General features: G+C 35.5%; 1 protein-coding gene across 1 annotated transcript in view; it reads left to right on the forward strand.

Annotated features, from left to right (window-relative positions):
• The window catches only part of RABL3 (RAB, member of RAS oncogene family like 3), a 44788-nt gene that overhangs the window by 1883 nt on the left and 27093 nt on the right, over positions 1–15812 (forward strand). The window contains exon 2 of the mRNA XM_021070305.1: positions 4500–4591. Within this exon, the coding sequence (XP_020925964.1) occupies positions 4500–4591 (92 nt within the window). The remainder of the gene's footprint in view (positions 1–4499; positions 4592–15812) is intronic.

Here is a 15812-nt window from a genome sequence, read left to right on the forward strand (position 1 = left end):
TCAGCTTTAGTTCTTTTGCTTGAAGTGGTGTTGAAGTTAATAAAAGCACTCAGTTTTACAGATAAAGAAAGCAGTGCTAGTCTAAATGGACTTTGAAAGAGTATCACCAAGTAAGATTTAGAACTGGAATCCAGAGTTAACAGTTTTTGATCATATGTAAAGTGAGTGCTCTCTCGCATTTATGATTCCTTTTCTTTTGCATCTAACAATCTCTTCACATTACATTTTGTTCAAACTAGTTGATTTATTCTCCCCCCCCCAAAAAAAATTTTTAAAACCTTCAGCATAACAGGTACTGAATTAGATGCTGGGGCTATAACTGTGGAATCAGTGCGTTATGCAACAGGGTTAAATTGGCTGCTGCATTAAATGGGGAAAATGATCAGGCAATTAGTAGGTTTCTTTAAATTATTATAGTTTAGTTGTAAAAGAGAAGACACAGCAGTGCCCACTGGGAAAGTGACTGATCTTGTCACACATTCACTGATGTTAGGCTATATGTGTAAAATCAGTTATTACCTTTTTATCAGTTCTCTTTTAACAGTGATTTGCTATGTGACAGATTTGAATATACTTTTTACACTTTATCTGCCTTTGTGTTTAAACTTCAAAGTTTGCTTTTGAATAAAGGCTTATTTACCCCGTGAAAATTTGAGGATTTTGCAAATATATAAAGGGATGACTTGGGATTTGTTTGTATTTCTTAGAGATATTTTATAATTTAGTGAGAAATCCTGAAAGTTTCTCTAACATCTCATACTCTTTTGTCTTTGTTCTTTCAGACATAGGGGATGAGCTTAACACACTACCAACTCTTTTGGAGCTGGCTTTTATTTGATCATACTGAACTTTTTTCTGCAGCAAATTAAGTCATTCTTTTGATCTAATTTAGTCCTAATGATGAAAACATGGGATCAGAACCTCTCAACATTCTTAAAGTTAGCCACCATTCTTGGTACTTCAATTGTTCTTACTATTTAGGGTTCATCCCATGTTAGCTAACTCTTATCACCCAAGGCAGTTAATTCATAGACACCTATACAATATTACTGCATAGAGATGTTTACTCTGACACAGTTAAGCTGAACTAGAAGCTCAAGCATTGAATCAAGCTAACTAAATGCCTAGCTGTATGCTTCCAACATAAACCTACGTGCAAACACGAAAATCAGTAATATGCCCTAAAGGCCGTAGATACCAGTGGGTTGTGGTAAATACAAAAAAACTCAGTTTAAGTACTCAAAAATATTATATACCTATAAGTAAAAAAAAAAAAAGAATTAAAGGGACATCTGGGAGAATATTTGATTAAATTGCATGAGCAGCTAATATATAAAGCGGTCACATAAATTGGTAACACTAAAACCCAGTAGATAAATGGATAGAGCACATCAATAGATAATTCATAAGAAAAACAACTGATTATCACAGATGATCATAATTATACCATTACTAGAAGGTGAGGAAATGCAGGCTAAAGCAAGATGTCAGGTTTTTTTCTTTTATAAACTAACACAGGTGAGAAAGCAACTTCATACTGTTGAGGTGCAACAAGACCTGCAGGTTTATGGGTATGGCTGGTGGTAAAGTAACCAGATAAAAGTTGTCAATATATATAATATTTATATTTAACTTTAAATGTTGATTTCCTTTTACAAACTAATTTCACTTCTGGTAAGATATACTAGGAAAATAATTTTAAACAAAAGTTTAAACAGAAATCTTTTCTTAGCATAGTGAGAAGTTCAAACACCCTATTAAGTAGAAAATGGTTAAACCAATCAATATGTTTACTCTCTGAACTATTGAGACAAAAGATGTTTATGAAGATTATTTAATAATATAATTCTTAGCCACTAAATAAGTGGCTGTTCTGAGTACCCTGTTCTGAGTACCAGAAATTAAAAAAAAAAAAAAAAAGATGAGTAAAATCCAGTCTCAGCCCTCAACTTAAAATTAAGCACAGTGAATAAAACTGATAAAAAAAGCAAGTGTACTAGTGTATTTTAAATGCTCTTTAGGAAAATGCACAGTGTACAGTGGAGATGCAGAGAATGGTAGATGACATGCTTTGTTCTCTGTATGGAGTCAGAAAAGACTTTCTAACTACAATAATGGTGAGTCTTGAAAGATTAGTTCACCAGACCATTGGGAGAGGGAAATGGAAGAGAAGGATGGGTAGGATATTTAAGACAAAGCCAGCTATGCAAGCAAAAGCTTATGTTTCATTGTTTTTAAGTACAGTATGTATATATTCACAATAACAACCTGTCCATAGAAAAATCTTGCTTGTGAAATTAAGTCTACATGCTGACAGCAGTGCTCTTCAGATGATTCTTTTTCTCCTTTTTATATACTTTATAAATAATCTGTAAATAGAATTTTATAATAAAACGTAGCAGGCCCATACACAATAATGCACACAAAGAGGTGGTCTAAATTTTTTATTGCAACTAGTGTCACATAAAGATTCACCAAGTGCGCTTTTTATAATGGCTTCCCAAAATGTGTTAACTTAATGAATAACTCTACACAAAGTGTACATGAATAGCTCCATTCCCTTTCCTCTTCCTATAGATCTCTGAACATATTCCTAGCATTAATAACTAGATTATCCTGAACACAGGAGATCTTTATGAAAATAAAGTGCTGTCCTGCTGAATGGAAGAAGATATTTTCAGACAACATGTCTGATAAGGAAATATCCAAAATATATAAAGAACTCAAACAACTCTAAAATCAAAAAAAAAATCTAATTAAAAAATGGGCAGAGGACTTGAATAGACATTTTTTCCAAAGAAGACATGCACATGAAAAGATGCTCAACATCTCTAATCATTGGGGAAATACAAATCAAAACCACAATGAGATATCATTTCACACCTCTCAGAAGAACTATCATCAAAAAGACAGTAAATTACAACTGTTGTCAAGGATGTGGTGAAAGGGGAACCCTCATTTACTGTTAGTGGGATTGTAAATTGGTACAGCCACAATATGGAGGCTCCTTGAAAAATTAAAAATAGAACTACCATATCCAGCAATTCCACTTCTGGGTATTTACCTGAAAAAAAAAAATAACACTAATTGGAAAAGATGTATGCATCTCTATATTCTTTGCAACATTGTTTACAATTGTCAAGATAATAGAAGCAATCCAAGTGTCCATGGATAGATGAATGGATAAAGAAAAAATACACACAATTAGCCATACAAATAACAAAATCTTGCCATTTGTGACAACACAGATGGTTCTAGAAGGTATTATGCTAAGTGAAATAAGTCAGAGAAAGACAAATACTGTATGATCTCACTTGTACATAGAATCTAAAAAACAAAGGAACAAACAAAATGAAAGCAGACTCAGATACAGAGAATATATGATTGCTAGAGAGGAGGGGTGGGGAGAAGGTGCAGGGAATTAAGAGGTACAAACTTGCAGTTATAAATAAAGCACAGGGTTGCTCAGTGGGTTAGGGATCTGGCATTGCTGTGGGCTATGGTGTAGACTGGCAACTGTAGCTACAATTTGACCTCTAGCCTGGAAACCTCCATATGCAGTGGGTGCGGCCCTAGAAAAAGGCAAAAAGACTAAATAAATAAATAAGGCACAGGGATGTACTGTACAGCATAGGGAATATCACCAATGGTACTCTAATAGCTTTGTATGGGGACAGATGCTTGGCTTCATGGTGATCATTTTGTAATGTTATTTAAATGTTGAATCATTATGCTATACACCTGAAGCTAACATAATATTGTGTGTCAACTATATTTCAATAAAAAGAAAAGGAAATGCTACCTATAAAGGTAAAGGGCCATGCTGTAGAAGAGAAGAGCTATTCTCTTTTTCTAAAGGGTAAGCCTGGTCCAAGTGGTTGACTGCTTTGTAAAAATCACTGTATGGGAGAACTGGAGTGTCAAAATACAGAAATGTGCAACAGTGAATCCCTGTCACTGACAGGGTTCAAGCACAATCTGAAAGACCATCTTACATGGTCTGAGGAAAGGACCTCAGCATTGGTGGTCAGGATAGACGAGATTACCTCTAAGATATGTTAAGATTTTCCAATTCTGAAATCGGCTGAATAGATGAAATCATTAAAAAGAAAAGGGATTCATTCATTTGAAATTGCCGTGGACCAGTAGTTCTCAAAGTGAGTTTCCTGGATCAGTTGCATTAGCATCACCTGGGAACCTGTTAGAAATGCAAAGTCTTTGGCTTCGTGACAGATCTGCTGAACTGGAAACTCTGGGGAGAGAACCCAGCTTTCTGTTTTAACAAGCCCTCCAGAGGGTTCTAATGCCAAATTTGAGAGAACCAGTGTCCTTAACTATCTTCTCTTTACCAGTGAAGCTTATTAAATGGTTAGTATGGTATGAACACTCTTCAAACAACCATATGCTTTACATATTATTACTGCATATTCTGCCTTACTTTTGCCATAATAGATTTCAGCGTGTCTTTTATATGACTAGAGTTCTTGTTTCTTTTACAGGTGTTGGGAAATCTTCACTAGTTCATCTTCTATGCCAAAATCAAGTGCTGGGAAATCCATCATGGACTGTGGGCTGCTCAGTAGATGTCAGAGTATGTGTTTCTTATATTTTAGTTTTTCAGTGTCTTGTTAAAGATAACTTCTTCAGGAGTTCCCATTGTGGCTCAACAGGTTAAGGACCCAACGTTGTCTCTATGAGGATGCAGAGACACTGCATCCTGGCCTCGGTGGGTTAAGTCTCCAGCATTTCAGGCTGCAGTGTAGGTCATAAATGTGGCTCAGATCTGGTGTTCCCATGGCTGTGGCAAAGGACCCAGCTGCAGCTCTGATTTGACCCCTGGCCCAGGAAATTCCCTATGCCACAGGTATGGCCATTTAAAAAAAAAAAGGAAGGAAGGAAGAGAAGAAAGAAAAGAAAAGAAATAACATCTTCAAACTCATGATCACATTACAGTTAGACTAAGTAGTAGTCATAGCTGGGCTTTAGTAAGCATCTGCTCTATGCTGGATACTATGTCAAATGTTTTACCTGTTCATTTAGTCTTTTTTAAACTGTGAGATATAGTTACAAAACTTAAGGCATAGAGAAAAGTAACTTGATCAAATTCATTCAGTTCATAAGAAGCAGAATCAAGATTTGATCCCAGTTAGTCTGATTTCAGAGACTTAACTTTTAAATACTATGCTATTTATCTAGAGTTTACTTAACATCTTCATAAATAATTCTGCCTAAGCCTTTGCCACTGAGACACCAACTTCTGGCTAGAAATATATAGCCAAAGCAAAAGTGTCTGGAGCCTTGTCTAGATCATCTGTTCCACCTTAAGAAACACAAGTGCAGTTTCCAGTGAATTAACTATCTTCCCAGATGTTGGTCTCGCTAATTCTGGCCAGTCCTAAGTCTCTCTTCCGCAGGCATTCCTGTCTCCATTGAGTTAAGAAATAAATAGAGAGGGTATAGTAGTTAGCTAGATTAACAGTTATTTTCCCTCAGTTCCTTGAAGCTGTTGTTCCACAGTCTATGATGTATATTGCTGCTAATTAGAAATCTTCTGTCAGCCAAAATATTATTCCTTTTTCAGGTAGTTTCTTCTCTCTAGTTGTTTTAGAAAAAAATTTTTTTTTCTAGTCTTTGCTGTTCTGTAGTTTTACTAACCTATGTATAGGGGTGGGATTAGTTTATGGTTATCCTATTTGGAAGTAGTATGCCTCGTGTCTATCTCATTTTTCAAAATTTTTAGCTATTATCTGTTTACCTGCCCTCATTCCCTCTCTCTTCTTCTTTTGAATTTCTATTGCATTTTTGTCCTCCACATCTTTTAATTGCATGTTCATGTTTCCTATTCTTTATTTCTCCTTGGTGCATTCTGGATGATATACTCATATCTGCCTTCCAGTTAACAAGAATCTGTTGAGCTATACCTAATCTTTTTTTTTAATATGTCCACTCCGTCTTTTATTTCAGTGACTGTAATTTTTAATTTTGAGAGGTTCCTTTTGGTTCTTTTTCAAATGTCAAAAATTTTCAAAATATTCTGATCTTTCATTTTTTTAATTTAAATTAATTTCGACATAATATTTTATAGTTTCTTTTGGATTGCTCTTTTTTGTTGTTGTTGTTGTCATTTTTCCTGGATGGGTGGTAGATGTTCTACTTGTTGTATATGCTGACTCGACTTCATGGAAATATGCCTGTTTGTTTTGTAAATCTTTGGGGATGACCACATCTTTAGCAGGATTTGTTTTTTTTCCTTTTCCCTTTTAAAGTCTTAATATGCTGTGTCGTAAGAGTGCACTACCTTTTCATTTCTGTTGCTGCCAGAGCACTAGAGATTTCAATGGTCCTTGTAATTTCTCAGCTAGAAATTTCCATACAATCCTGATAGTGTAAATTCTCCCAGTATCCAACTGTGATTTACATTTTGTGTGGATCTTTTATCTACTCTCTACAAGGTCCCTGACAGAAAGTTTTTCCTGCTTTCCTGAGCCAGTGGACATAGTTTTGCCTACTCTCTTCACTGACAGTGCTGTTCATCAAGGGTAAACATTTCACCAGAGAATCTGTCTTTTTTTCATTTTTTAAAGTTTTATTGAAGTATAATTGATTAACAATGTTGTAATAAGGGAATCTCTTCTTTGTCACTCACCCATATACGCATTTGCTTTAAAAGCTAGAAAACAGATCCCTATTCTTGGATGGGTTCTAAAACTCTAGGGACCAAGCCCTGAAGCTATAACTGAATCTGGATCAGCTCCCACTTAGCACTCTAAGTTCTTTCTTCATTTTTAGCATCTGGGGAATTTCCCCTTTTTTTTCTGTTACACTTGTCCTTTTCATTAAAAAATATATCTATTTTTATGGCATTTCTATATATCCGAGGTCAAAAGGGTCTTGTCTGTGTCATTTCAGCCTGCTATGCTCCCAAATTCTTAGATATGGAAGAAAAAGAAATTCTAGATAATGAGTTCAGTGGCAACTTTATTTAGAGAGGAGACCTAATAAAGAGTTCTGGACAAAATTTGGACTTTTCTAGTTCCTTTTCTGTGAGAAAGTATGACCTATTGAAAAGAAACCTACATGTGAACTCCCACTTCCTAGGTCAGTCCCTATGTTGCCTTTTGCTTCTGAAAGAGACTATTCAGTTTACTTTTCTGAGCCTTAGTATGCCATCTGCAAAACAGAGGTAAATGATACCTGCCTTATCTAGCCTATAGGTTTGTAGAGAGGATCAGAGAAGCCTAAAAGATGTGAAGTTAATAAAATCTAATACTTTACAATCTGAAGTTGAAATTGAACTTAAATTCAGTTTTCTGCCCCTTCCGCCACCTGCTTCTCTTATCCACCCAGAGCTGTCTACTCATGTAATTTACCTTTCGTCTTGTTTGGGGTTTTTTTTTTCCCCTTTGCTTATTAAACTGGCTAAATCTCCAGGACAGTGTTAAATATAAGAAGCAATGCTAATATGCATCCTTGTCTCATTCCCAATATCGGGAAACTTTTAATGTAATACCATTAAATATGGTGTTTGCCATAGGATTTTTTTGTAAATACAATATATCAGATTAAAATTACCTTCTCTTCTTATTTTGATGGTGTTTGTACCATGACTTGGTGTTGGATTTATCAGATGCTTTTTCATGATAGTCGTAATATCCCTGCTTTGTTTTGTTACCGTGGTAAATTATGTTGATTGATTTTTAAGTGTTAAAACAATTTTGCATTCTTGAAATAAATCCAAATTGGTATAGATGTATTAATCTAATCTTTTATTATGTAAGTAGATTCAGTTTGCTAATATTTTTTGTTCCTAAATATTTGCATCTAAATTCATGAGAAAGGATTTCCCATCATGGCTCAGTGGTTAAAGAATCTGACTAGGAACCATGAGGTTGCGGGTTTGATCCCTGGCCTTGCTCTGTGGATTAAGGATCCCGCATTGCCATGAGCTGTGGTGTAGGTTGCAGACGTGGCTCAGATCCTGTGTTGCTGTGGCTCTGGCGTAGGCCAGTGGCTACAGCTCTGATTCGACCCCTAACCTGGGGACCTCCATATGCCATGAGAGCGGCCCTCAAAAAGGCAAAAAGACAAAAAAAAAATAAAAATAATAAATTCATGAGAAAGATTGACCTGTCATTTTCCTTTCTCATAATCTTCTTGTGGGGTTTTAGTTTCAGGATTATGCTAGCCTCATAAAATGAAGCAGGAAGTTTTATTTCGTATCTATTCTCTGGAAGAGTTTATATAAGGTTAGTCGTCTTTCTTTCTTAGATATTTGAAAGAATTCACAGTTAAAAACATCTGGGCCTAAAGTTTTCTTTGTGGGACTTTTTAAATAACTAAAGAAAATATGAAAATGACTATTTCTTCTTGCCAATTTTGGTAACTTATGTTTTTGAAATAATTTGTCCAATTCATGTAAATTCTCAAACAGTGTGCTTTTATTATCTTAGATTATCTTTCATTATCTGCAGGATGTGTAATAATATTCCTTTTTACATTTCAGGTATGGATAATTTTTGGCTTTTCTCTTATCTTCTTGGTCAGTCTTGCCAGAGGTCTGTCAAGGATTAGTTTTGGGCTTTGTTGATTTTTGTTTATTATATGTTTTTTTCCTATTTTGTTAATTTCTGCTCTTTATTATGTCCATACTTCGTTTGGGTTTAATTACCTGTGGTTTTTTTTCTAACTTCTTGCCCTAGGTAGTTGTTTCAGTGAGTTTCCCCCACGCCCCCCAGGCCTCCTTTTAGAGCTCTAGAAGAGTCCAAATTTCTATTTAGGCACAGCTTTAGCTACATCTCTGAAATTCAGTTCAAAATACTGTCTAATTTCCATTGTGAGTTCTTCTTTGACTCATTGATTGTTTAGAAAAGTGCCACTTAATTTCCAAACTTTGAGAATGTTTATTATCTTTTAATTGTTGATTTCTAGCTTCATTGTGCTCAGAATGTATGCTGTTGCTTTCATCCTTTGAAAATTGGGTGAAATTTGCTTAATGCCAGTTTTTGTAAATATTTCATGTGCACTTTAAAAAAATGCATATTTTGTAACTGTTGAGTGCATTGTTCTAAATATGTCAGTTAGGTCGAGTTTGTTACTCATTTTGTACACATCTTTTCTATCTTGACTGATTTTCTTTGCTTATCTCATTAAATTGCTAAGGAATGAGTATTATAATCTCCAACTGTAAGTGTGGATTTGTTTATTTCTCATTTTACTTCTGTCCATTTTTTGTTTATATTTTGAGATTGTATTATTGTGTACTAATAAGATTGTTTAAGCTTCCTGAAGGATGTACTTTTTTTTCTCTTTTTTTAGGGCCACACACACAGCATACGGAAGCTCCCCAGCTAGGGGTCGAACCAGAGCTGCAGCTGCTGGCCTACGCCACAGCCACAGTGACATGAGATCTGAGCCACGTCTGTGACTTAAACCACAGCTCACAGCAATGCCGGATCCTTAACCCACTGAGCAAGGACAGGGATCAAACCCTCAACCTCATGGTTACTAGTTAGATTCGTTTCTGCTGTGCCACAACAGAAACTTATTTTTATTTTTTTTTTAATTTTTTATTTAACATTTTATTGTCATGATATATTCTCTCTATATCCAGTAATACATTGTATCTTGAAGTTTATTTTGTCTGCTAATAAAAGAGCACTAAATCCACATTTTACCCCAGTTTTATTGAGATATAACTGATATATACTGACATATAAGATACAACATATATATGGAGATATAACTGACATGTACTGACGTAAAAGATATAACATATATACGGAGATATAACTGACGTATACTGACATTGTATTAGTTTAAGATGTACAACATAATCATATATGTATATATTGAGAAATGATTACCACAGTAAGTTTAGTTAACTTGCATCATCTCACATAGTTAACTGTTTTTTTTCTCTTGTCATGAGAACTTTTAAGATCTAAGTGTTCATTAATGGATGAACAGATAAAGAAAATGTGGTGTACATAATTGGAGTATTATTCAGCCATTGAAAAAGAAGGAAATTCTGCTATTTGAAACAACATGGATGGACCTTGAAGACATTATGCTAAGTGAAATAAGTTAGAACGTGAAAGACAATTACTATATGAGCACACTTAGATGTGGAATCTAAAATAACCAAACTCATGGGAACAGAGAACAAATTAGTGGTTGCCAGAGGTAGGGGTGGAGGGAATAGGGGATATAGGTAAGGGTGCTCAAAAGGTACAAACTTCTAGTTATCAGATAAATAAGTCCTGGTGATACAATGTACAATATGACAACTATAATTAATACTGTATTGTATAAACCAACTTATTTTTAGTTAATGTTTTGTGGTATATCTTACTTCCATCTCTTAATGTTTATGCTTTCTGTGCCTTTGTATTTATGTGTATTTCTTGTAAATAAGATGTAGTTCAATTTTGCTTTGATAATCAGTCTTACATCTTAGTCTTTTAATTTGATTCTTGGACCTTACCCCCAGATATTCTGATTCAGGGTTATACATGATGCCCAGGAATCTACATTTTAAAAAGCATATGGGGTGATTCTGGTGTAGATTAATAATATTTTAAGGAACACTGGGTAGGGTGTGGAATCAGTTTTCCAAGTGGATATAAAAGTGGTTAATGACAGGACTTAGAGCAGAAAGGCAAGACTATTAATCAAATGCTGACAGGAAGCTAGTAGGTATTAACAGTAAGGAAAGGGAGAAAGAAGGGTATACAGCCAGATGGTCCAAAGCCTCAAAAGAACACAGGTTTTTTTTATATAAAGGCAGAGGGCTGATGTATTGAAAGTAGCTTTAGAGAGTATGCAAGGTATTTCCTCTTTTTCATCTCCAAGGTAATGTGAATGTGGAAGAGTGAACACCATCTACCTGAGAGAGCAGCAGAAGTCATGTCTTCAGGGTAGGGACTGGCATCAGGTAATACAATGAGGTTGAGGGTAAGGATGTACTGGAATTTTGTAATCACAGAGTTAGGTTTTAGGGTCTAGGAGAGAAGTGGAAAAATGAGAAAGAAGGAAACATTTGGGGTTGAATAATGGGTACAGGAAGCAGAAAGCGGTATGAGAATCAAAATATGAGAAACCAATTAAGGACCCAAAGTATATGATAGCTGAGGATAACAGGGATATTGAGTGTAGCTGGTGGCAAAATTTCCAAAAGAAACTTTGTCTTAGCATCCCTCTGTATATGAAGATGGAAACTGAGTTGTATCTGTAAGGAATGCTTCCATGATAGTCCCAGAGAGCAGATCAATATGAGATTAGTTACTTCTCAAGACTCTGACCAGTTTTAGAAGTAACAGCAGTGAATTCCTTTGGAGAACCCTGCTTTTGGAGATTTTTTTTTAATTTTATTGAAGTATAGTTGATTTACAAAGTTGTGTTAATTCCTGCTATACAGCAAAGTTATTTAAGTTATACACATATACATACATTCTTTTTATATGCTTTTCCATTATGGTTTATCATAGGATTGAATATACTTCCCTATTCTATATAGTAGGATCTTGTTCATTCATGTATAGAATGAATCTGTTAATCCCAAACTCCCAATCCATCCATCCCTACCTGGCTTTCCCTTGGCAACCACAAGTCTGTCCTTTATGTCTATTAGTCTCTTCCATTTCATAGATAACTTCATTTGTGTCATATTTTAGATTCCACATATAAGTGGTATCATGTGATTTGTCTTTCTCTGACTTCACTTAATATGATGGCCTCTAGGTCCATCCGTGTTGCTGCAAATGGCATTATTTCATTATTTTTTATCGTTGAATAGTGTTCCATTGTGTATTTATACTACACATTCTTTATCCATTCATCACTCAATGGACATTTAGGTTGTTTTCATGTCTTGGCTATTGTGAATAATGCTGCTCTTAACAGAGAAGTGCGTTTATAAAGACTGCAGATTTTTTTAACTCCCTCCATAGTTCCAGAAACACTGGGAAAGATATAAAACTGTCTTTATTCCAGCCTCCCTTTTGGACAGAAATGACACTTGAAGAAAAGTGTCATGTAATAACTGACCGATTTTACTAGAATGAGTGTGTAACTAACTCTTTTAAAGCCAGTCTGTCCTGAATTGCATTTTTATGGAAGAGAGGGGCATATAAGGCTGAAAGTGACCTTGCTTTTATTACTCTTCACTGAATTAGGCTTGTTGATTAGGCTTCTTTTATCTTTGAGAAAAGTGCATTTCTTGAGTGGCAATACAAGTGAAAGCCATCTTTAAGCCAATCTTAAAGGAAGTTCTGATAAACATGTAGATCACTTTGACTATTGTTATAATAAAGTTCTTCCCTCTAACAAGGATAATTAAATCTGATAAAGTCTTTACCTAAATAACTTGGAAGAACACTTTCTTCTCTAGCAGCTTTTATATTGCAATTACAGCTTCTGTGTTATTGAAATCTTTGACAGAGCTTCTCCAGAATCAGTATAGATCCATAAACACACACTCTTCAGAACTCTTAAAAACATTTTTCCCGTTTAGCTCATTTCACATCTGTTAAGAGCCAACTAAAATAGAGATGGTAAAGGTGATAATGTAATTGTTTAATTTCAAGTGCTGGGTGAAGATGATAAGGTTATAGTATGTACTCAGTAATTATTAGCATTTTGGATTTAGTATGCAAGGCATTAGTGTTCAGAACTGAACTGAAGGAAAAAAGGAGAAGAGTTTTATTTTGTGGTATTTTTCATTCCTTACTGTGTTCTAATTTTGTTGCGCCAAATCTAATGGGACCAATATAAATGCATGACTACTCTTAATTATGAAAACGAGACTTACAGAATTTAATCTTTTCACAAATTATAAATAAGGAAATTGATTTGTCATTTCCAGTTCACTTTAATGGGATTTTAACTCTAATTTACATATTGCATACAATCAATATTTATCGAATTCCTCTTTGAGTAGCATAGCAATGTGCAGGCACTGCAGAGAAATTTTTTTTTTAAAGGCCGACTTCTTTACTAAAAATATGAGGTGGGGAACTAGTAGGTGAGACAAGGTTGTTTGGGGTTTTTTTTGTCTTTTTTTTTTTTTTTTTTTTTTTTGTCTTTTTAGGGCTACACCCTCGGCATATGGAGGTTCCCAGGCTAGGGGTCCAATCAGAGCTGTAGATGCCGGCCTACTCCACAGCAACATCAGATCCGAGCCGCATCTGCAATCTACACCACAGCTCACAGTAACGCAGGATCCTTAACCCACTGAGCAAGGCCAGGGATCAAACCCGCAACCTCATGGATCCTAGTCGGATTCATTTCGGCTGCGCCACGACAGGAACTCTGAGACAAGGTTTTTATATAAATGATCTTTAAAATAACGGTAATAATGAATGATGGCTAACATTTTTTTAGTGCTTACTTTGAACCGAGGTACCTGTTTTATTTACTAATCCATTTAATGCCCACCACTCCTTGAGGTAGGTTTTATTAGTTTCCCCATTTGACACATACAGCAGTTGAGGCACAAAAGCATTAACTGACTTGTCCAAGGTCACAATGCTATTAAGTGATAGAGGTGGAATTCAAACCCAGAAAGTCTGGTGTAAGAGCCTGTGCTTCTGATCACTACTCTGTAAGCCCTCTTGTTCCAGAATGGTATTAAGAAAAAGGTATTCTAATTTTGTTAAATACAGTAACCACTAGACTCATGTGGAGTTTTAAATTTAATTTAAATGAACTAAAATTAAAAATTTAGTTCCTTAGTTGAACTAGCCATAGTTCAAGTGCTTGGTAGTCACAAATTGCTAGTTGTTACTGTATTTGGCATTTCCATCATCTCAGAAAGTTTTGTGGCATGGCACTGATATAGAATATGTCACAGGAGTTCAAAAGTGAGGTGCTTATAAAGAGTAGAAAATTATACAGTGTTAATGATTGAACAGGTGGCCTGGATAGTGGACAAATGAATTATTCCTTAAGAAGAGAGATATGGGGAGTTCCCGTCATGGTACACTGGTTAACGAATCCAACTAGGAACCATGAGGTTGCGGGTTCGATCCCTGCCCTTGCTCAGTGGGTTAACGATCTGGTGTTGCCCTGAGCTGATGTGTAGGTTGCAGACGCGGCTCAGATCCCGTGTTGCCGTGGCTCTGGCATAGGCTGGCAGCTACGGCTCCGATTCGACCCCTAGCCTGGGAACCTACATATGCCTCAGGAGCAGCCCAAGAAATGGCAAAAAGACAAAAAAAAAAAAAGAAGAAGAGAGATATGTATTACAGATGAAAGAAAATGAAATGATAAATTCAGCCCTGGGCATGATGAAGGGAGGTATCTGTGCTGTCCAACTGAAGCTGTCTAGAAAGAATTTGAGGTGCTGAAACTCAAGAGAGAATTCAGAGTTGGAATAATCTATAGAGAGATAATCCTGAATCATGAAAGCTGATGAGGTTTTCAAAAAAGAAAATTTAGCAACAGGAGAGCTGAGGGCATATAGAGTTGAAGGTGAAAAAGGGGGTCAAAGGAAGATTGATTAAAGAAATAGGAAGGATGGCCAAGATGACATACCACAAGAACAAAAAAGAGATGAGAATTTCATGAAGGAGAGGGATTGACTTTTTGTATGAAATGATATAGAGATATAAGAACTGAGAGGAAAAAATTGAATTTGGTGATAACAGAGTTAGTACTACCTTTGAAAGAGCAATGGAATGTTAGTGGCAGAAACCAAAAGATGTGAGTAGGCAGAGGAAATAGAGACAGGTTTAAATCAATCATACACAAAGTTTAAAGGTAAAATAAAGGAGCAAATGGGTACAGAATAGAAGGGGGAAATGAAGGGTTTTGTTTGTTCATTTGTTTTTTAAGAAGAGGAAATGAGCTTGGCTGAAGGCAAAACGAGATTACTGGTAAGAAAGAGGCAATTAGCAGAAACTTTTTTATTCATTCATTCATTTGTTCATTCAGAACATATATTGCATACTTACTGGCTATTAGACACTGGGAAGAACTGAAAGTACAGCAGTGAATGAGAAAAATTCAATTTCTGCTTCCCTGGTACACTCATTGTTGACTTTTTCTATCCTTCTCTCCTTTCTACCAACTCTCTCTTAAGACCTCTTTCCTTCCTGCCTCTCTTTAATAATTCTGCAGGCACACATATTAAATCAAACTTGTTAGAGAACATCTACAACATCCACCGCTCTTTCTTGATGTGTATTATTTCCTTTACTAAATTTGTTCCTCTTTTTAAAAAATTACAAACAATGAATAAACTCTTCAAATGAGACAAAACCTTTTATACTTAGTCTTGATTTGGTTTCCAATAAAAAGTCAAGAGGTGAGTAAATGAAAAGTACCAAAGTGACAGCGTGGTTCCTTTTGCCATTTGATGATCAGCACATACTGTTGCTACCTGTTGAGAAAATCCTTCCTTATATGGCTGTAAAGTCTGTAAAATCACTTTAAGTATCAGATCCTTGATGACCTGATTTAAATATAAAACACATTTCTTATATTTTGGCATTACCTGCCTTAATGTCAGGCTCTTAGTATAGCGCCAAGGTACCACTTATTGTGTCAAGAGCCATACTTTTATAATATCAAGCTCTCCCATGGAGATCACTCACCGTACAAAAGCTATAATGACATAGCTACAAGCTACAAGCCATAGTTTAAAGTTCTTAGAACCATTAAATTTAAATTAAGTTGAGCTAAGTATTAATTGAGCAGTTTGGAAAGGAAGAAGGGTACCTTCTCTTCTATTTCTGGAAGGAAACATGAAAAGATTTGATTAAGGAAAGTGGTTGTGGAGAAGAGTATAGATGAGTGAGCCAGTCTGGCTTGGG

The sequence above is a fragment of the Sus scrofa genome, chromosome 13, assembly GCF_000003025.6.
Source record: "Sus scrofa isolate TJ Tabasco breed Duroc chromosome 13, Sscrofa11.1, whole genome shotgun sequence".
Taxonomy (NCBI): domain Eukaryota; kingdom Metazoa; phylum Chordata; class Mammalia; order Artiodactyla; family Suidae; genus Sus; species Sus scrofa.